General features: G+C 31.2%; 1 protein-coding gene across 2 annotated transcripts in view; it reads left to right on the top strand.

Moving 5' to 3' along the window:
• Window positions 1-1,324: 1,324 nt before the first annotated feature.
• The window catches only part of LOC132731177 (WD repeat-containing protein 49-like), a 74,213-nt gene continuing 51,878 nt past the window's right edge, over window positions 1,325-23,659 (top strand). The window contains exons 1-4 of one of the 2 annotated variants that reach the window (XM_060717306.1): window positions 1,325-1,453; window positions 3,581-3,665; window positions 4,956-5,130; window positions 12,760-12,824. In XM_060717306.1, coding sequence (XP_060573289.1) covers window positions 3,655-3,665; window positions 4,956-5,130; window positions 12,760-12,824 — 251 coding nt within the window. In that variant the 5' untranslated portion in view covers window positions 1,325-1,453; window positions 3,581-3,654. Of the gene's footprint in view, window positions 1,454-3,580; window positions 3,666-4,955; window positions 5,131-9,683; window positions 9,978-12,759; window positions 12,825-23,659 lie in introns of those variants that run through there. The other variant, XM_060717312.1, reaches the window with a different exon arrangement.

Genomic DNA, 23,659 nt, shown 5'->3' with positions numbered 1-23,659 from the left:
CAATACAAGAATATGTTAATAAAGCAGGCAATTTTTTTCTATTAACTGCTTTAAAATAAGACTAAAATCTCAGATGGTCTTTACCGAAGGAACCAGTTTGCCATCATGCAGTCTGACTAGGCTCTACACTGTAAAATGGTAGCTCAATTCTTGTATTTTTTTGCCCCCACTATAGGGGGGGAGGGAGTATTTAGATTTACCCTTGTCCGTCTGTCCGTCCTTCCATCCGTCCATTCCCTTTTTGTGTCTTAGTATTTTTAGAGTTATTGCCCTTTACTTATTAAAAATTTGCAATTTTCAACTTTTGTCGCAAGCAACTCAAAAAATATTTGACCTAGAGTCATGAAACCTTACAGGAATGTTGATGAGCATGTGTAGTTGTGCACCTGGGTATTTCTTTTGTGGATATATTTAGTATTTTTAAAGTTATTGCCCTTTAATTAATAAAAATTTCCAATTTTCAACTTGTGTCGCACGTAACTAAAAAAGTATTTGACCAAGAGTCATGAAACCTTACAGGAATGTTGCTCAGCATGTGTAGTTGTGCACCTGGGTATTTTTGTGTGGATCAAAATTAGTATTTTTAGAGTTATTGCCCTTGACTTAGTAAAAATTTACAATATTTAACTTGTGTTGCACGTAACTCAAAAATTTTATGACCTGTAGGCCTGAAACTGGCTGAAAGTTTACAAGAATGTTGGTCAGCATATGTACTTATGCAACTTGGGGTTTTCTTGTGTATTTATTCAGTATTTGTAGTATTTGCCCTTTACTTAATAAAGGATTTTTTTGTTTTCACCTTGGGCACATGTAGCCAAAAAAAAAAATTTGACCTAGAGACATAAGATTGACAAATCGGTGGAGAGTGGGGGGCACCCGTGTCCTATGGACACATTTCTAGTTTAAATTAAAATCCCATAACTTTTGAATGGACTGTTCCAAGTTCATAGCTGGGAAAAACCATTAAAGTTGAGGGTTAAATGCTTGACCTTGCATTTATTAGAGGAGGCTTAACTAGCCAGCTTAAAACACAGACCATTAACTGTTCTTCTTTTAGATTTTATATTGTATAAAATGGTCTTAAATTCTCCTTCAAGATTCAGATTCCGTGTCAAATATCTATTTAAATAAGTATTTAAGTGTTTGAGAAAAAACAATTCCATCAGAGGTTCTGTTTATTTTCGTTATTTGCTCAAAAGTCAAAAATGGTTTCAAAGTGTTGTAAATCTACATTATGTTAACTTGTATCCAGTCATTCGAATGTATTTGACAAGTTGACTTTAAATATTTAACATCTGAATTTTTTTTCATAAAAGATGTATTGATCCTTTCTATAATGGATGTTTTTCATTGTAAAATGTTGTATTATTAAAGTTTCTTCTTTATTTAGATATTAATTCATCATGTCCAAAAAGGTGACCTTCATAAATTGCCTACACTGAAGTGAAAGAAGGTAAGTGTTTATAATTTTTTATTTTTTCCCTTTGATTTTTTAATACTTTAAAATATTAGATTCAAGTGTTTGGTCATGTGAACTGACTCTCAGCTGTTTATTTGATGATTTGTTGGGTTATACCCTCATTTTAACAATTATTTATTTGAATAACTTTAATTCATTCTTGTCATATTACAGGCCTGTTTTCTATTCTTAAGTAGTTACAACTTCTCCACTTGAATTAATTCTACAGTAGAGGTGTCTCCCTGCTTATATTAATAGGTAGAGCATCAGAAAAGTAATCCAGAGGTCACTGGCCTCTGTAACAATTGATCTTGGACAATTGAGTCTTATGGTGTTTGTCTCTTAATGCTTGCAGTGATTCTGAAATCATATTGGATAAGAAGTTGTTCACTTGTGAAGAAATTGGTAATTACTCATATCAGTTATCCAGGAAAGCAGGTTTAAGATGGACTGACTGCCAAGATCTGACCAATAAAATGAGTTAAAATCAGCATAAAAAAAAACAACAGAAAATTTTACAAACTTAGAGAAAAATTAATTTAAAAATTGTTTTTACCGTTTTTTTTCTTCTCATCATTTCATCATTTATTTTCAAAAATGTGCGCTGCATGTTTTTGACCTGAGGCGCAACTGCATTGTTGTCATGGTAGATTAATAAATATAAACATTAATTATGAACTTTAACAATGCTTTACAATTTTATAGTCTAAAAACGTTAATTTATATAGTTTTTGTCAGAAAAAACAATTTATTTCTTTTCATCATAACATGGATTGTTGATTGAATTCTAAGTTTAGTAAAGATTCAATATCTTTATTTTTTTGTATTTGTTGATTTAAAAAGTATTTTTGCCAAAATATATATACTTCAAAGGATTATAGGTCTATATCATTATGTATTTTCAATTATTTTACCCTTTTACAATCTGAGAGAGAAAATGACTACCATAATTTAGATGTAATTACTTATTACACTGTATCTGCTGAGAATGTTATGTTAAATTAAAACAGTTTGATCACTTTTAAATGATGGGATCCATTGTTATGAAGATAACATCCATTCTGATAAGATAAGGGTGATCTTTATATTCATGCTTTTTTTTTACCCTCCCAACAGGCTTGGTAGGAGAGCAGGATCCAATTTGAGTCCTGAGTCTATTAGGTTATAAAGACATTTCTCAAGGTCAATCTCAGATCTTGGGTATTTGACTGGTCAGAAACCGTCACAAAAATTTGTACTGACCAATGAAAATCCTGCGATCCACCCCAGAATGATAAGGTTGACCTTTCACGTATACTGTATATTATATATATAGTACCATAATTATATCATATATAAAGAAAAAATTATGTTTTGCACTGATGGAATATAGCGGAAAGGTATGCAATAAATAATTACTGACTGTTCGTGTTGTGTGGCGTGTAAGTGCTTATTATAATTGAGCCGCGTCACAACAAAACCAACATAATCTCCGCAGTCTGATCAGGATCCATGCTGTTCGCTTACAAACCCTATAAGCAAGTAGAGAAACTGATAGCGAACAGCATGGATCCTGATCAGACTGCGCAGATGCCCAGGCTAGTCTGGATCCATGCTGGATGGTTTTATCATGGCGCGGCTCATATATTATATATAAAAGTTGATGGACTTTGAGATTATGAAATGAACAGACTCTTTGACTTACTTAAAGTCATATTTATTAATACAAAAGATGCCCTGAGCCAGCAAACTTCAGCAGTTTGAAAGGAAATTTAACTTCTACTTGTTTACTGTTGTGTTTTGATATTAAAATCCCTAAAACATACAATGGACTGTTCCAAATTCAAAACAGGTCATGTCCATTTCACAAATTTAGTAGGAGTGAGTGTTAATTAAAGAAATATTTGAAGTTAATGACTTGCTATTCATCAATGAAAGTCCATTCATTTCCGTTATTTTGTAAAGAAGTCAAAACTTTTCTATAGAAATATTTAAATTTAACAAAGATTTAAAATGTAGCAAGTGAATTGAACCTTTGACATGTTGAAGTGAAATATTGAAATTTAAAATTTTGATGATAAAAGATTTATTGATTATACTCAAAGCATTGTTGATGTTTTTAATTGAAGATTTCCTTTCTAGGATCTTTCTGTACGTCTCAAGGAATATAATAAAAGTTGATCAGGATATAAGATTGAGGTCCAGTTGATTACAAAATGGAAAAAAGGTAATGATGAAATTTGCATTTTTTTTTTGACTATTTTAATCATTTAGAATTGATTTTTTATTCCTTCGATAAAAAACTGTCTTAATTGCAAGCTGTCTCACAGGGTATTTCATACTTATATTTCATTTGTTCATTTGAATGCAGATAAAATAATTATACAAGTTAGTGATTATTCTACTATGTATGCTATTATGAGCATGCATTTATTATAAGTATGTGTTATTGCATTATATATGATCTTATTAATAAATTTAAATATGTCTAAAAATTCATGATTTCTTTTTTTTTAAATTTGACCTGTCATCATATCAACAATATGAAATCATACATTAATATTACATAAATTTTACAAAATGTAAGGTCAGTATTTAGATAAAGACTTTAAAACAATCAGTCTTTTGAAGTGCAAATGACATTTTAATATTTCTTTCCAACATGGAAAATTTTGCAACAAATTAGTATGTGTTCAAATTAGAAAATGAAATGCCAGAGATTGCGTTCATATTTTCATTACTGTGTATGCCTTATATAATGTTGATATTTTGGGCAAGGCAACAGTAACTGTTATCCTACAAACAAACAGATGAATGTATTGATATGGGGGAATGAACAGTCTGAAGAGTCGCTACCTCTTTACAGTCACAGCAATATCATTTGAGCCGCGCCATGACAAAATCCGGGCAGTCTGATCAGGATCCATGCTTTTCGCTATCAGTTTCTCTACTTGAGTTTTTAAGCGAACAGCATGGATCCTGATCAGACTGCGCGGATGCACAGGCTGGTCTGGATCCATGCTGGTCGCAAACGCATTACGTTGGTTTTTTCGTGACGCGGCTCATATCATTTCTTCCTTAAAGGTTGTATAAAGTGATGACATATTTTGGTCTGATACGGTAGTTGTTAAGGTATGTAAGATTTCCAATTATAATTAACCCCTGTAGAGCACACTTGTAAGCAACAACCAAACTTTGTGTCTCCCAAAGGGTCTTGCTTTGCAGAGGTTATACTGTAATATCCGCCATGTGTTACTGTTCTGTCATTTCATCAGGAACTATTTTTTTTAACAGTTGACTATGATTTAACAACTTCATTCATAAGGGCAAAATGAACTCATCTTAAGAGTGCAGTTTCAATTTAAAAGTTTCTAAAATGATATAATATTAGTGCATAAGACTCATCTAGCACCCCCAATTGCCAGATGAAATTTCTAGCATGATTAAAAACTAACAGAGACACATAATAGTCTAATATGCAAGAAATAACTTTCATGTTGTAATCTGTTTTTTTAAGGTCAGGATGGGATGTTGTGAGAGAGAAGGTAGCAGACGGCGATTTCCCGGACGTAACAATGTCCTTAAGTGCCTCCCTCTACCAGATGTCCCTACTGAACACACTGCAACATAACCCAGCTATGCTGAAAACATGTAAAGCTGTTCTCAAAGCACTGTTTCAAGTTTCACATCAGGTAAATCAGGACTGTGATTATTTTTTCAAGTTTCCCATTAGTTGAATAAGGACTTCAGCTATTTCTTGTTTCACATCAGGTAAATTAAAACTGTGAATATTTTTTCCAGTTTCCCATTGGTTGAATTAGGACTGCAATTTTTTTCTAGTTCCCCATCGATCAATTAGGACTGCAACTAATTCCTGTCTCACATCAGGTAAATCAGGGACTTTGATTATCTTACCAGTTCCCAATTGGTTGAATTAGGACTTTAGTTATTTCCTGTTTCACATCAGGTAAATTAGGACTTTGATTATTTTTTCAGTTTCCCATTGGTTGCATTAGGACTGCAGCTATTTCCTGTTTCACATCAGGAAAAATTAGAACTGTTCGAATTTCACATGGGTACTAATTAGGTCTGCACTTATGTCATTTTTTAGGGTCTTTCATGAGGTATTTTAGGATAGCAACTATTTCCAGTTTCACATCAGGTAAAGTAGAACAACATTTTTCACCAGTTTTACATCAGATAATGAGATCTGCCCTAAAGATTTCCAGTTTCTTTATCAGGTAAATTAGGATAGTGCTTATTTCAATTTTAACATTCAACAAATTAGGGCTACAGCTATTTCCAGTTTCATATCAGGATAGGTGGTACTGTGTAACTATTTTCTTACAGTGGCATATGAGTTAACAACTTCATTCATAACGGTTGAATAAACTGATCTTAATCATGCAGTTTCATATCTAAAATGATACGAGCCGCGTCACGACAAAACCAACATAATGGGTTTGCTACCAGCATGAATCCAGACCAGCCTGCACATCCGCGCAGTCTGATCAGGATCCATGCTGTTTGCTATCAGTTTCTTTACTTGTTATAGGGTCTGTAAGCGAACAGCATGGATCCTGATCAGACTGCGCAGATGCACAGGCTGGTCTGGATCCATGCTGGTCAAAAACGCACTATGTTGGTTTTGTCATGACACGGCTCAATTATAATTTTGGAGCATGAGACTTATCTACTGAATGCTGAGATATGACAATTTTTTTTCATAACTGACAAAAAAAATAAAACAACAAACATAATAATATTGAATATCAAAATGAGTCAGTATTCCTTTGCAATTTCAAATATCAAACCAAATTATGAAAATGAAATTAATAGGTAGATTGAGAAATATATGTCCAAAATGTCTTGAAATTTCTTAGCTTTTAAGCTTTTAACATTATCATGAATCAATCTTTCTTGAACTACTTGTAAACAATTTTTTATCACTGGGATGTTTAAGGTTATGACTTTTGTTTAGTATTTTGGTTTATTTGATATTGCAGGGCAGGCTAATTTCATAATGATTTCATAATTCATAACGAATACGTGTATGGAATTGCATCATCATTTCTATTTTTAGATACTTAAATTCTCAAACTGCATGACATCATAAGACCACAATTTATACCTCAATAAACAAACTTTAAAAGAAGTGGTAACAAAATTAAACTATTTAAGAAAACATGTACTGTTAAAAATTTATCTTCATTTATTTCTCTTTTTTGTCAATTTGTCAGAGGGTGATGTTCACTCTCGTTTGAATGTTTGAACTACCTGAAAATTGACATGCCTTGTGTTTCGGGTATTTGCTAAGCAAATAGTTAACACATATGGAATGTTTAGCTATGGTGGATAAGAAATTAAATGACCCTACAAGGTTATAAAACTTGATATTGGATACCAGTCTATAATTCTAGCATATGATTGGTTGAATCTGAGAGCAGATTTGAAATTAACCAATAGCAGTGCACAATTTAAGAGACTAGTTTACATTTTTTTTGTTTTTTTAGGTGTGTATTAAGGTTTGTTTAATAAAAAAAGGTATATACTTTAAGAATATTTATACAAAATGAAACTAACCAAGAGAAGTGATTTATGACCCTGTTACAGCCCAACCACTTTGGGGGTAGGGGCAAATAATTATTTGCTCTTGCCATTTTGTCCAATTGTCGCAACATTGACAGTTTGTGATGGGTGTATTATTTCAAAATTCATGAAACTTTCTTAGAACAGTTATCAGCATGTGAATTTACACACCTGTGCATTTTAAGGCAAATTTATTGTAAATTGGCAGTATTATGCACACAGATTAACTTTAAAATAGCATTTTTAGACCTGTGAGGTGTATAATTGCTTAAGCTATGGAGCTTTCTTAAAATAGTAATATCAGCGACACAAGTATATTGGAGATAGGCAGAGTTATGTCCCCTAATAAAGAAAAAAAACATCAACATAATTTCAGACTTGTGAATTATATTTATAACTGCTAGAGCCATAGGAATATTTGTCATCAAGAAAACTTATGTAACTTTACCATTGTTATATGTCATTTATTGGAGATAAGCAGAGTCATGGCTGCTGATTTATTAAAAATTAACATATTTTTGTACTTTTATCTCATAAAACTCCAAAAATGTTGTTTAAGGCACGAGTAATTGTACAGAATTTTTTGTGACAATATAGGGGAGAGTGAGAACATAGTCATGTCCTATGGACGCATGTCTAGCTTTATCTAATTCTTACTCTATTTAACCGCCTCCGTGGTCGAGGGGTTAGAGTCGATGACAAGAAATCTAATCCAGTTACCTCTCTGGCGTGGGTTCGATCCCCGGGAGATGCTTTGGTAGTTTAGCGCGGAGGAAGGGAGTCTAGTACTGGTGTAACTCTCCAGGGACGATGGATAGGAAACTATTATTATACAGTAACCCGCCTATATGACTGAAATACTGTTGGAAAAAAGGCGTAAAATGAAACAAACAAACAAAACAAAATACTCTATTAATTTTCCATGTCATTAAACTACAGTAGACCTTCATGGTAAAACAAGTGAAAAGACAAACAGTTGAACTTGTAAAGATTAAACGTATAATAAAACAAATACCATAATAAACATCAATCTATCTTCAAACAGTGAAGTAAGACAATTTTAGTTGTCTTTTTTCTATGAGTTTATCTAAATTAGCTAACAAATCTATAGATACCTAAAATTTAAGTAAATAGAAAACCACTTCATGAATGACATCCTAGAGAAATAATTTACGAATGTGTAAATATACATTGTCTGAAACGTTCCTTTTTTAGCTCGACTTTTCTATGAAAAGGGGAGCTATCCTACTCGCCCCGGCGTCGGCGTCGGCGTCGGCGTCACACCTTGGTTAAGTTTTTCGTACCACCCCACTTTATTTCAGAAGTATTACAAGTATGGCTTTGAAACTTACCATACTTGTTCACCATCATAACCTCCATCTACAGACAAGAGTACATAACTCTGTCAAGGTTTTTGACAGAATTATGGCCCTTTTTTGACTTAGAAAGTGTATTGAGCTTGGTTAAGTTTTTTGTACCACCTCACTTTATTTCAAAACCATTGGAGGTATTGCTTTGAAACTGACCATACTTGTTTACCATCACGACCTTCATCAACAGACAAGAGGACATAACTCTGTCAAGGTTTTTGACAGAATTATGCCCCTTTTTGACTTAGAAAATACATTGAATATGGGTAAAATCCACTTATTGCCTTAACCCTTTGAGATATTGCTTTGAAACTTTTAATGCTATTTCACATCATTACCCCCATCTGTACGCAAGAGAAGGTAACTCTGTCAAGGGTTTGTTTTAAAAATTAAGGCCTTTTATCGACTTAGAATCTTGGTTAAGTTTTTAGTACCAGTCCACTTTTTGACTGAACTGTTTGAGATATTAATTTGAAAGTTGGAATACTTGTTTACAATCATGATTCCCAAACATGTCCAGGAGAAGGTAATTCTGTCAAAGATTTTATTTGAATTATGGCCCTTAACTGTCAATGTTTTGTATTATAGGCAAGCACTAAAAAAGTCGAGCGCGCTGTCTTACGGACAGCTCTTGTTTGTTTATACATCCTCACCGTTTGCGTTTGAGGTACAAATGTGTTGTCGGGATTTTTTTTCTTCTCGGTTAAAATTCGGTCACTTTGATATAAAATTGGAATTAATTGAAATATTAAAACGTTACAGAAAGTTTTTACATTAACCAGTTGAAATATTAACTTTTTTTGTTTATTTATGTTTTAATAAACTTTAATACTCATTTAACAAACTTTAATAAAATCATTGTGACATTTTCTAATAACTGGTAATAAGTGGATAACTGAATAGAATAGCTCTAAGACGACTGAGATTTTGACAGATTAGAGCAAAGTTTAGACATTGAATAGTTGTTGAGTACAGTGTATTAAATGTTTATTCAGATGTTATCATATCTATGATGAGGTATAAGTGAACTGTTTCTCCATTTTTTAATGATTTATTACCCACTTATAAAAGTATTGCAGACCTTAGATTATTGAAGTACTTGCGATTATGAAAGAAGTTCTTCGACTTTTCATGATATTTTATATTAAGATGACATGGTGATGGTCTGTGATGGTCTCTTGGAAGATCATTTTATTTTTTATTATCAATTTTTTTTAAATGCTATGTGGAATAATCATTTTTTGGTAGAATTTTAATAATTTAGAATTTGTAATAAGTAACTTTTGTCCCAAGGAAAGATTTGATTCCTAAACAAGGACTAATTACCCGGTAACAGGATAAAATCAGGAGAGTAAAGAAATTTTTAATTTAATGATATGTAGTAAAGCTGTGGAATTTACAAAAAACTTGGAATGTAAAAGATTTAAGATTGAATCAGGATGTCTTGGCGACCATGGACAGTCGCTCATTCACAAAAAAATGGGGATCAGCCTGGTTCAGGTACCAATGGGCTAAGAAACCGTAGAGTGAAAACTTCAACGGGAAAAGAGAAATTTTATATCAATGATAGCCCAGACAAGGTGAGAATATCATATTTGCCTACATGGATTATGAGTGACTTGGTTTTTTTTTGTACCAGTGTAGCCAAATTCACATTCAAGCAATTTAACCAGACAGTTTATACTTTTTATGCTCCCACAGAGTGGGAGCATATAGCGTTGCACTTGTCCGTCCGTCTGTCTGTCCGCACTACCGAATAGGGATAGGGGGCCATCTAACTGTAAACAGAACAAAAGAGAACAATAGACTTCATTCCGTAACAATAGAATAAGGGGCCATTGGCCCTCTATTAAACAATAGAAAATAACAAAAGAAATGACCCCTTGTTCCATTTCGGCCGGACGTCCGTCCGTCTGTCACGCCGTACGTCTGTCTGTCCGTACGTCCCGAAATCTTGTGAATGCAACTCCTCTCAAACCGGATGGCAGGTTTTGCTTAAACTTTCAGGAATGAACAACCTTAATATGTAGATGGTAGTAAAGGAAGGAATTTTTGCTGCGACCAAATTTAACAGAATTATGGCCCTTTGTTGATTTTTTCACTATATACTATGTAGAAATTTTGTGAACGCAACTCCTCTTAAACCAGATGGCAGATTTTGCTTAAAATTCCAGGGATAAGCAACCTTAATGTGTAGATGGTAGTAAAGGAAGGAATTTTTGCTGCAACCAAATTTAACAGAATTATGGCCCTATGTTGATTTTTTCACTATATACCATTTAGAAATTTTGTGAACGCAACTCCTCTTAAACCGGATGGCAGATTTTGCTTAAACTTTCAGGGATGAACAACCTTAATGTGTAAATGGTAGTAAAGGAAGGAATTTTTGCTGCGACCAAATTTAACAGAATTATGGCCCTTTGTTGATTTTTTCACTATATACCATATATATGTTGTCAGTGGGGGCATCCGTGTCCTTTGGACACAGTTCTAGTTTATTTCTTAATTCTATCATTTTTATATATATTTAAAAGAAAATAACAATAGGCAGTCCTAAATTTAAAGCAGTGGAAGACTGTAAAAATAAATTCAGCTAAGTAAGAGTAAATTGTGCTTAATTGATAACTTTAATAACTTTAACTTGCTGCTGTTATCATATACATGTACTTGTATCTTTGTATAAAGAACATGTTAAAGTTTGTAAGATGTATCATATTTATGTCGTTTGATATGTGAGGTAACAATAATTATTATTGTATAATTTTATGACAGATAAACCCTTAAATGTTAGTCTTTTTAATTATACACCAATGCAATCTTTTTAATGTTAGACTCCTTTCATAGCAAGACAACATAGACCAAGCCTATATTATAATGTTGGACTCCTTTCATAGCAAAGCAACAAAAACCAAGCATATGCTTTGAATGTTGGACTCCTTTCATGGGAGGACAACATAGACCATGCAAATCATTCTAATATTGGACTCCTTTCATAGCAAGCCAATAGATAGACCAAGCAAATTCACCTACTGTTAGACTCCCTTCGTAGACCAAACATATCTTTCAAATTTTAGGCTCCTTTCATAACAAAGCCTTAAAAACCAAGCATATCTTTTGAATGTTGAACTCCTTTCATAGCAAGGCAACATAGACATTGTATATCTTTTGAGTGTTTGACTCCTTTTTTTATAACAAGGCAACATAGACCAAGCATATATTTTATATGTTTGACTCCTTTCTATGCAAGGCAGCAAAGATCAAGCCAATCTTTCTAATGTTGAACTCCTTTCATAGAAAGACAACACAGACAAAGCATTTCTTTCTAATGTTGGACTTCATTTATAGCAATCAAGCAAATTCTTCTAAATTTTGACTCCTTTCATAGCAGGGCAGCAGAGCCAAGCATATCTTTTGAATGTTAGTCGCCTTTCATAGCAAGAAAATTTATAGACCAAGCAAATTCTTTTAATGTTGGATTCCTTTCATAACAAGGCAACAAAGTCTAATCATATCTTTCTAATGATAGCAAGTCAATATATAGACCAGGCAATTTTTTAATGTTGAACTCCTTTCATATCAAGCCTATATATTGACGAAGCAAATTCTTCTTATGTTGGACTCCTTTCATAGCAAGATAATATATAGACCAAGTAAATCTTTTTAATGTTAGTAGCCTTTCATAGCAAGGAGAATACAAAAGAAGCATCTTATGATTGGTACATTTAGGCAGACATGGCAATATATAGGTTAAGCTATCATGTGAACATTACCAAATTTTTTTTGTTTTAGTGGCAATGTACAAATAAGATTTCAAAACATTGCTGTTATTTACAAGTGATTACAGAACATCATATAACATTAATTAATGAGTCACAAGCAATTGAATTAATATAATTTATGTTTTACATGTACATGTAGTAGTAATTTTTCTTTGAAGTTATATCCAAACATAATGTGAAAGGTTAGGCTATGGAGCCAGCACTCTGGCAGCAATGATTAACAAATCTTTCAGCAATGATCAATAATTAATGAGCCGTGTCACGACAAAACCAACATAGTGCGTTTGCCATCAGCATGGATCCAGACCAGCCTGCACATCTGCGCAGTCTGATCAGGATCCATGCTGTTCGCTATCAGTTTCTCTACTTGTTAAAGGGTTTGTAAAGCGAACAGCATGGATCCTGATCAGACTGCACGGATGAGCAGGCTGGTCTGGATCCATGCTGGTCGCAAACGCATTACGTGGTTTTTTGTCGTGAAGCAGCTCATTTTCTTTTACAAAATAGATGTAATTATTTAAAATTCTATGATTTCTGTATTTTTGATACATTAATGTAAAATTTTGTTGTTGTTTTTATTTAGCTTCCTAGAATAAATGAAGAAGGAAAGAGAAGAAAAAGTTTCAGTAATCCTGAGAAGATAGAAAGGTTGGTTAAAGATATTATATAGATCATATACAATTAACCCTTAATCTGCTGGAACCATGCACCTGCAATCATTCTTTGCCACCAGTAAACCTTCAGGCCAGCTTTTCATAAAATTGTAGTACATTTTTCTCAAGTTTGATTTTCTTGAAATAGTTTGGCTCATCTGGAGGCATGCAGCTTAAACTAATCTGGTGATTTTCAATTAGAAACTGTTTTGATGATGCTTTGATCACTTCCCTTTAATGTATTGTAGTCTTTTAGTTGAGACTGCAATTTAAGGTACATATTTTCTATTATTACACCCACACAAGTTTTATAATAGAATATTGATAAGAGAAAATTATGATGTAGGTGTGCACACTCATAAAGTTAATTTTGTTTCTGTACAATCCATATTCAGTGCAATAAAACACAGTTTACTATGGGTTTGGATTTAAGGTCATTTTCTAAACTGTAAAAACTTCCTTTCAGGTACTTCAAAGTAAGCATTAAAACAGATTGTTTGTTGACATACAAGTGTCTCTGTTTTATTTGTCACTTGATAAAGGCTGAACACTTTCAAGTGTTACATAAAATAGATTTTGCAACGTTATACTTCAATATTTGATAAGTTATTCTGAGTGGAGTGTATTTTCTTTCTATCAACGGTCTTCACATTTGCATAATGATATCAGGTCCAAGCTTATTACAGCTTCCATGAATATGCTTATATTTCATTACTATTTACATTTCATTGCTATTAATTACTGGTACAAAGTAAAAATTGCCCCTTACCGCAGTGGGTACGAATCCCAACATGGACTTTGGATTTTTTCATGACAGGCAGCTAAAGGTATTCATGAGTTATTCATCAGAATATTCATCACTTGATCGTGACCAAATTTTGAGGCTAAATTAAATCAAACTCATGTCTTCTGCAGTACTGGTGTTAATTCTGGACCAGTTAGGGCTTGAATCCACAATTGAGCCATGTCATGACAAAACCAACATAAGGGGTTTCCCGCCAAAGCTTTGGCCCCCAGACCAAGGCCCTGCGCTTTTCCGCGCATTTCGGGATCGGGAAACCCCAGCTTTTTTCGCTATAAAGTTTTTTTCTACTTGTAATAGAGCCCGGCAAAGCGAACAGCAGGGAACCCCTTAAATCAGTACTGCGGGGGATCCCGCAGGCTGGCCCTTGACCCAAATCCCGGGTTCGAAAAACTCTTATGTTCTTTTTTGTCATGACACACCCTAAAATTAATGTGGGCAGCCCCTTTAAATCATTGGGCTAAAAATTCCCCTTTTAAAAAAACCTTTTTAAAAAAAACTTTTTAACAAAAATTTTCCAAACCCCTTTAGGGAATTTAAAATTATAAGCATTTAAAGGGGTTTATTTTAAAATGTAGATTATACTTCCCTTACGGAATTCACTTATAAGTCACTTATAGGCTATTTTATATGTAGATTATACTTCACTTAGTCAATTCACCTATAAGTCAAGTATATGTATTTTAAATGCAAATTAGATGTAAGTGCCGTATATGTCTGGCATTTTGACATATAAGTGAAGTATAAGTTATATATATAAGTCACATATATGTGACATGTAAGTCAAAGATATGCTCAACTTATAAGTAACATATAAGTGACTTATATGTTACATATAAGTGACTTAATATAAGTCACTTATAAGTAAAATATAAGTCACATGTAAGTCGCATATATGTTGCTTGATGTCAAAAAAGCTTGAAATAAAATAAAAGTTTAGTAATTTAATTTCAAAAATGTTTATTAATTTATATTCATAGTCATATAAATGAGCAAAATACAAAATTCAACATACATATCCTTCAGTTCAATCATCTTACATTCACTATAACAAAAACAATATTCATTTGTAACAGCAAGTTTTTGTTTTTTTACTGGTTTTCTTGGAATCAAACACTTTATTTATACAATTATTTTGCTGGAAGTCTGTCGGTGAGGAACTGTTCAAATCATAAATTTGATCAAATGTTTCTGATTATTCAGACTACTATTTCTTTTATTGATGTCTGTTTCAGTGCTCTGATTCTGTTTCCTCGGAGAACTTCATGTGGCTGTGTTCACCTTTAAAGATAAAATTTATAATTAATTGAAAAATATGTGGAATAAATTCCCACCATTGTAAATGCAGTTATATTTCATATTTTGTATATTATCAAACTATATTAGCTATTATGCTTATGCATATACAAATATACTAAGTTACACAGTATTCTCATTTTAGTGCACAAGTCAACAGTTGTTGTTTAAGAAATTGCTAAAAGTCTCTATAAGAATTGATTAACAGCACTATTTGCAACAACATTTTATTATGCTCTTTTTCTGTAAAAGATTTAGAGCAGTAAGTATAGAGATTAAAAAAAACATACCTTTTCAGGCTCAATACTGCATATCAATATTATTCACCTGGCATCTCAAAGTAAGAACTGGTCCCACTAGCCTGCAATGTATGTAAAATGTTATATCAGAAATCTCCATTGAAAACAACAATAAAATGTCAAATGATTATGATGACCCTGTCTTATTCAGCTGCATAAAACTACTGATTGTACTATTTAGTTTCTAATAATTCAATTAATTTTGACTATTAAATCTAGATTTAAATCAATTACAAGTATTAGTAAATCTAAAAAATAAAAACAGCCTTGATCTCTCAAGTTACAAATTTTAGTTTGCTGCCATCTTACTTTGATTGTTTAATAATATAACCTGTATCAATTCTGCATAAATGTAACTCAAAGGTATTTACCTGATTTTGTTGTATATCTTTTTGTCCAAGGTGATTCTTCTTGTCATTCTTATTTACCATAACTATACTTAAACATCTTAAACAAAACAATATCTCTAAATTTCCTAAAACATCAAGTAGATTCTCTGTGATTTCCACCAGCTTGCTTACCTAAATGTTTCAGACTTACAACTGTGTACCTGGGCAGGTCCAATGTTATGTGCAACAGGGTAAATCCAAAAATCAAAGCACTCATCAGTTCTATCTTACAATCATTGAATGTGAAAAAAAATCAAATAACTAATAGATATGTAAAGTTTAAAAATCATCATACATTTTTGAAAAAGAAAATGCAATGTCATTTTTTACAAATTCAGGATAGGAAATGTTATCTTTCCCCAAAATAATCACATGGAACAGTCTGATTTGTAGGAATGACCAGTCAAAAAATTAGTCATGCACATATGGTGGCAAAGGCAGGTGGCCAGTTTTTATCAGACCTCTGATCTATGTGGTGTATCAGTGGATGTAGAAAATATAAGCAATCTTCAGGCATATTGGTTTCCTTGATTTTATATAGATTAAAAGGGCAATATAAACTGTTTATTTCAAGCACTGTTTTTTTTAAATGTTTAAATATCTAAAATACACTAGGCCTAAATGTCTTAAAAATAACACTTGTATATCAAAAAAAAAAAAAAATACACCTCTTTTTTTCTTGTTAGAATTATAATCTTACTTCACGCGAAATTAGGTCTGTAAGAAGTACAGTAGGTAAAAACATATAGATTTCAATGTCTGTTTCAAGTTAGAAAAACAAGAGTAGAATTATGCCTTGGGTGACTTTTATATGAAATATTTTCCTTGTGAAAAGAAATAACATGGAATTTCATTTCTGTCCATGGTAGCCTAGAAATCACTGATTGAATGCCATTTCTGTCCCAATTCCGCACAGAATATGTACAAAAATTTTTACAGGTAATATACTTAATTGATAATCATTTTTTCTATTATCTTATTTTTAAAAAACCCCCAGCTGTGTTCAAAAATTAATAAGCAACATTTAAAAAAAAAATCTTAATTGTTTGTGATTAAGGTCTAAGATTATAGTATTTTAAATTCTGAGTATTTTGATACCCATTGTGTTAAAGCAAAGAATTACAAATCAACTTGAATAAATTTTACCAATTTTCTCATGTTTTTGTACTTAGTAATTTTTTCAGCTTTGCTCAGTAATAAAAAGTCTTGCAAAAGTTCTAAGTTTTCACTTATATCTAACATAGAAACTGGTTACTTCAAACTTCACCAGTATAAGGCACTTATAGGTGACTTGTATGTGACTTATATGTTGGGGAAAAATTGGCCAAAAGTGACTTATATGTAGCATATACCTATAACTGACTTAGACAGGTTTTTAGGTGATTTATAAGTGACTTATATGTAACTTATAGTTCTCTTATAGGTCAAGTATAAGTTGCATATAAGAAACATATAAGTCACTTAAAGTCATTTTGGTAAGGGTCACTTAGTCAATTCACCTATAAGTCAAGTATATGTATTTTAAATGCAAATTAGATGTAAGTGCAGTATATGTCTGGCATTTTGACATATAAGTGAAGTATAAGTTATATATATAAGTCACATATATGTGACATGTAAGTCAAAGATATGCTCAACTTATAAGTAACATATAAGTGACTTATATGTTACATATAAGTGACTTAATATAAGTCACTTATAAGTAAATATAAGTCACATGTAAGTCGCATATATGTTGCTTGATGTCAAAAAAAGCTTGAAATAAAATAAAAGTTTAGTAATTTAATTTCAAAAATGTTTATTAATTTATATTCATAGTCATATAAATGAGCAAAATACAAAATCAACATACATATCCTTCAGTTCAATCATCTTACATTCACTATAACAAAAACAATATTCATTTGTAACAGCAAGTTTTTGTTTTTTTACTGGTTTTCTTGGAATCAAACACTTTATTTATACAATTATTTTGCTGGAAGTCTGTCGGTGAGGAACTGTTCAAATCATAAATTTGATCAAATGTTTCTGATTATTCAGACTACTATTTCTTTTATTGATGTCTGTTTCAGTGCTCTGATTCTGTTTCCTCGGAGAACTTCATGTGGCTGTGTTCACCTTTAAAGATAAAATTTATAATTAATTGAAAAATATGTGGAATAAATTCCCACCATTGTAAATGCAGTTATATTTCATATTTTGTATATTATCAAACTATATTAGCTATTTATGCTTATGCATATACAAATATACTAAGTTACACAGTATCTCATTTTAGTGCACAAGTCAACAGTGTTGTTTAAGAATTGCTAAAAGTCTCTATAAGAATTGATTAACAGCACTATTTGCAACAACATTTATTATGCTCTTTTCTGTAAAAGATTTAGAGCAGTAAGTATAGAGATTAAAAAAACATACCTTTTCAGGCTCAATACTGCATATCATATTATTCACCTGGCATCTCAAAGTAAGAACTGGTCCCACTAGCCTGCAATGTATGTAAAATGTTATATCAGAAATCTCCATTGAAAACAACAATAAAATGTCAAATGATTATGATGACCCTGTCTTATTCAGCTGCATAAAACTACTGATTGTACTATTTAGTTCTAATAATTCAATTAATTTGACTATTAAATCTAGATTTAAATCAATTACAAGTATTAGTAAATCTAAAATAAAAACAGCCTTGATCTCTCAAGTTACAAATTTTAGTTTGCTGCCATCTTACTTTGATTGTTTAATATATAACCTGTATCAATTCTGCATAAATGTAACTCAAAGGTATTTACCTGATTTTGTTGTATATCTTTTTGTCCAAGGTGATTCTTCTTGTCATTCTTATTTACCATAACTATACTTAAACATCTTAAACAAAACAATATCTCTAAATTTCCTAAAACATCAAGTAGATTCTCTGTGATTTCCACCAGCTTGCTTACCTAAATGTTTCAGACTTACAACTGTGTACCTGGGCAGGTCCAATGTTATGTGCAACAGGGTAAATCCAAAAATCAAAGCACTCATCAGTTCTATCTTACAATCATTGAATGTGAAAAAAAATCAAATAACTAATAGATATGTAAAGTTTAAAAATCATCATACATTTTTGAAAAAGAAAATGCAATGTCATTTTTTACAAATTCAGGATAGGAAATGTTATCTTTCCCCAAAATAATCACATGGAACAGTCTGATTTGTAGGAATGACCAGTCAAAAAATTAGTCATGCACATATGGTGGCAAAGGCAGGTGGCCAGTTTTATCAGACCTCTGATCTATGTGGTGTATCAGTGGATGTAGAAAATATAAGCAATCTTCAGGCATATTGGTTCCTTGATTTTATATAGATTAAAAGGGCAATATAAACTGTTTATTTCAAGCACTGTTTTTTTTAAATGTTTAAATATCTAAAATACACTAGGCCTAAATGTCTTAAAAATAACACTTGTATATCAAAAAAAAAAAAATACACCTCTTTTTCTTGTTAGAATTATAATCTTACTTCAGCGAAATTAGGTCTGTAAGAAGTACAGTAGGTAAAAACATATAGATTTCAATGTCTGTTTCAAGTTAGAAAAACAAGAGTAGAATTATGCCTTGGGTGACTTTTATATGAAATATTTTCCTTGTGAAAAGAAATAACATGGAATTTCATTTCTGTCCATGGTAGCCTAGAAATCACTGATTGAATGCCATTTCTGTCCCAATTCCGCACAGAATATGTACAAAAATTTTTTACAGGTAATATACTTAATTGATAATCATTTTTTCTATTATCTTATTTAAAAACCCCCAGCTGTGTTCAAAAATTAATAAGCAACATTTAAAAAAAATCTTAATTGTTTGTGATTAAGGTCTAAGATTATAGTATTTTAAATTCTGAGTATTTTGATACCCATTGTGTTAAAGCAAAGAATTACAAATCAACTTGAATAAATTTTACCAATTTTCTCATGTTTTTGTACTTAGTAATTTTTTCAGCTTTGCTCAGTAATAAAAAGTCTTGCAAAAGTTCTAAGTTTTCACTTATATCTAACATAGAAACTGGTTACTTCAAACTTCACCAGTATAAGGCACTTATAGGTGACTTGTATGTGACTTATATGTTGGGGAAAAATTGGCCAAAAGTGACTTATATGTAGCATATACCTATAACTGACTTAGACAGGTTTTTAGGTGATTTATAAGTGACTTATATGTAACTTATAGTTCTCTTATAGGTCAAGTATAAGTTGCATATAAGAAACATATAAGTCACTTAAAGTCATTTTGGTAAGGGTAGCAAAAGTTTTATAGGAAGGATAAATTTTGTTAATTAAGTGATAAAATATGGTTTCTTTCTAATTTGAACATTCATTGTTACCTTTTTACATCAAAGTAGACAGTTGACAATAAGAATGGAAGGGATGGTCTCTAAAGGTCTTTATCTTTTAATGTATGTTATTTCAGTGTTTAATCTTGTGCAAGCAGTGATTTCACTACATTCAATAATTGTTTGTTGCCTTTTTTTTTCACAAAAAAAATAAACATTACATAAAAAAAAATTATGTTATATAAAGGTGATTATACTTTTAAAGATTTAAGTTTTTTTTCTCAATTTGTTGAGAAATTAACAAAAGTAAATACTCCTTCAACAGCTAGTTTAATAATACATGTATTTTATTGCTGGTTGTATACATTATATATTTGTTTACACATAGCAACAATTATAACAAAGGGAAAAAAGGGTTGGGCAGCAAGTTCTGGAAACATTAGCAACTGTCCTTCCCTAGAACAGTATAAAGAGTATATAAATGAATAATAAGTGACAATGTTTTCCATGGTAAAACACAATTACATTTTTTTACGATTATTTAGCATTATCTGTACAACCTAAAATATTTTATTTATTAAATCATTTTATCATTTTATCTACCTTTCTTTCATTATATTTTCAAACATTTTACTTGGAAAAATATATACATAAGATACAAGTACTAGAATATGTTGTTGTTTTTTTATTTGTTTTATGTGCCACAAGGACTGTGGTTGACAAAGCATTTAATAGTAGATAACTCTTGTAAGCCAATCATAGGTAAACTCATTTAGAGTTTCTCCCCTTGATAGAAAATATATATAAATTTTTTAGAAGGTGTCTCAGATGAAAAAATGGTATGTGGTGAAAACTATTCTCAGGTGAAAACTGGTATGAATGAAAATGATCTCTGATTAAAATGTTTCTGATTTAAAATTATGTATGGTTAGACAGATGAAAAAAGGTCATATTTAAAACCTGGCAGGTCTTGGATGAAAAATGTTTCTCTAGAACAGGACTGTAAAGTTTTCATCGCCATGTTTTCTTTATCCACATTATCCATGGGATGGTCATTTATAAGGCCGTATATATGAATATAACTTTTGTTCAGCCGCTTTGGTCATATTTGCTTCCAAATTTTTTACCAGGCCATATAACGATTTGTATAACTGCAATTCTAATATTATAGAACATGCATAGTTACTGTAATTTGACATAAGCAACATTTTGGCAAATATATAATTACAGGTGTACATGTAAAAAAGTGTCTTTACTGATTATATCAAAGAACATTCTTCCTTTTCATATTCTATTTTTTTAATTATATTTTGCAGAAATTGACAGCTTAATTTTTGTGCATGCTAATCCCATATTGTAAGAGTTAACATATTTATTAAAATTGTGAAATTTAAAAAGTTTCACACCAGAAATTGAACAAATGATTTATCCACTTATGTTGCATATCATTATTGAAAAGAGAGATAATTACTCAAAGAATGAATAGTGACAAGGATTCAAACTTCCTACTTTGAGATAACTATTCTGTCAAACTGACCACTAGGGCATCTGGCTGTTATTGTGAATAAAATTACCAAGAACTTTTCTATCATTAAAAACCTATTTGTAAATTGTAATATATTATGGTAACTATCAAATAACTCCTTAGCGGGTAACTCCTTCCAATATTGTCAAACAATAGCATAATTGAGCCGCGTCATGACAAAACCAACATAATGGGTTTGCGATCAGCATAGATCCAGACCAGCCTGCGCATCCCCGCAGTCTGATCAGGATCCATGCTGTTCGCTATCAGTCTCTTGTTATAGAGTTGTAAGCGAAAAGCATGGATCCTGATCAGACTGGGCGGATGCGCAGGCTGGTCTGGATCCATGATGATCGTAAACCCATTATGTTGGTTTTGTCATGACGCAGCTCAATTATACTGGTTTGACCAAGTTTTTTCTCCCATTCACCTGACTTGACTTTTTTTCAATCAATTAGCTGCTACTGTTTGTTTAAATAGTGAAAAGGTGCCAGTCCAGGGGATATGGAAGTAAATAGAGAACATTGGACTTATCAGCAAACTTATATTGATATTTCAACATATTGACTGATTAATTATCACACAAGTTAAATATTCACATAATTTATGAACAAAAAAACTATTTCATAAAACTGACTTATTATAATTGTCAAATAATAAGTTATGTATTATCATATTATCATATCGAAAAAACCCAAAACAATCTTAATTGGGATCATTGGGAGGTTGTGGGTGTGTGTGTGTGTGTGGGGGGGGGGGGTGCATTATAGTATACACTTCTTTTAGTATCCCCTATTAAGTCTAACATTACATAGTTAGGTATAGGGTATAAAATAAAAGTACTTCATTTATCAAATTTTGATGTATAGACATGTAAAAATTTAATCAGCATGTAGAATGGAGGGTAGATAATTGGCCTTACTGAATATTTGCTCCAGCGATATCCGTAATGGCTTTCGCAAACATTTCCCAATCTAAAGTACACTCAGATTGTTTGATGTTGGTATTTGTATTTTGTTTTATCGTATTGACTGTATTGCTATGAATATAATATATAATTAATTCATAATATATTAATATGGACAAGTGTGATATAGAATTGACTGTATATACATTTTTCTATGTCATATGGCCGTTAACGATTTTGTTTCGAGTAAAATGGATATTTTTCCCCCTTGTCATGGGATGAATTCTGTTTGTAAAGTTGACTTGTTTAAACATTAATGTATGCTTAAGTGCTAAAATATTTAACTATTACAGGAAAATTATTGTAAAGAATTAGTGAATCTATTTGTTCAATATATTTATACTGTAAAAGTGCACTTTTTTTAATATAAATTGGATGTGTGAATGTGAAATTATATTTGTGTTAAAATTTAGCTAATTTGGAATATTTTTGTGTGGATAAAATTCCATGAATATTATAATTGTGTGACTGCATGTTTTAATTTTTTTTTACAATTTATACTTTTTTAAGTACCATCTGGAGAGAAACATGTAAAATATCAGTATAAACATAAAAGAAATTTAAAAAAGAAATGATAATAATAAAATATTAGATAGAAAACATGACAAAACAAGAAAACATGATTTAACTAGAAAACATTAAAACATGATAAAATCAGAAGATAAAACTAATGTAGAAGTCAAGGTTACAACACAGGATGAAACTAAAATAATAAAGAAAACAATTGAAACAAGAAAAAAATATATGGAAGAGAAAACTTTAAGAATTATGTAGAAAACAAGAAAAAAACATAGAAATTCATGTAAGAGAAAACTTTAAAAATAAGGTAGAAAATAAGAAAAACATATTAATTTATATAAGTAAAAACCTTAAGACAAAAAACACAGAAATTTACGTAAGAAAAATCTTTAAGAATTAGGTAGAAAACAAGAAAAAATCTTTAAGAATTAGGTAGAAAACACGAAGAAAAAAAATGATATAAGGTAGATATGATCATGCTAGATTATGCATTATGAAACAAATGTAAAATGAATTAGTTTAAATAAGGTATAAAACTAAGGCTTGCAACAACTAAAGTAAAAGTAATATTAAACTTTTTTTCTGATTTTTTTTTTCATTTTAGGTAGAAAAATTAAGTACCAGAGGTGTTATAATATTGAAACTGTATTTTTATTTGATTTGATAATTCAAAAGATATAAATCAGACAAGAGGTACAAAAGTATGTTATAGTTGATAT

This window comes from Ruditapes philippinarum, unplaced genomic scaffold, assembly GCF_026571515.1.
Source record: "Ruditapes philippinarum isolate M1 unplaced genomic scaffold, ASM2657151v2 ctg1864_1_1_1_1, whole genome shotgun sequence".
In the NCBI taxonomy this organism is placed as follows: Eukaryota; Metazoa; Mollusca; class Bivalvia; order Venerida; family Veneridae; genus Ruditapes; species Ruditapes philippinarum.
Note: the sequence above shows the minus strand (reverse complement) of the source record. Positions and strands in the feature narration are given on the sequence as shown.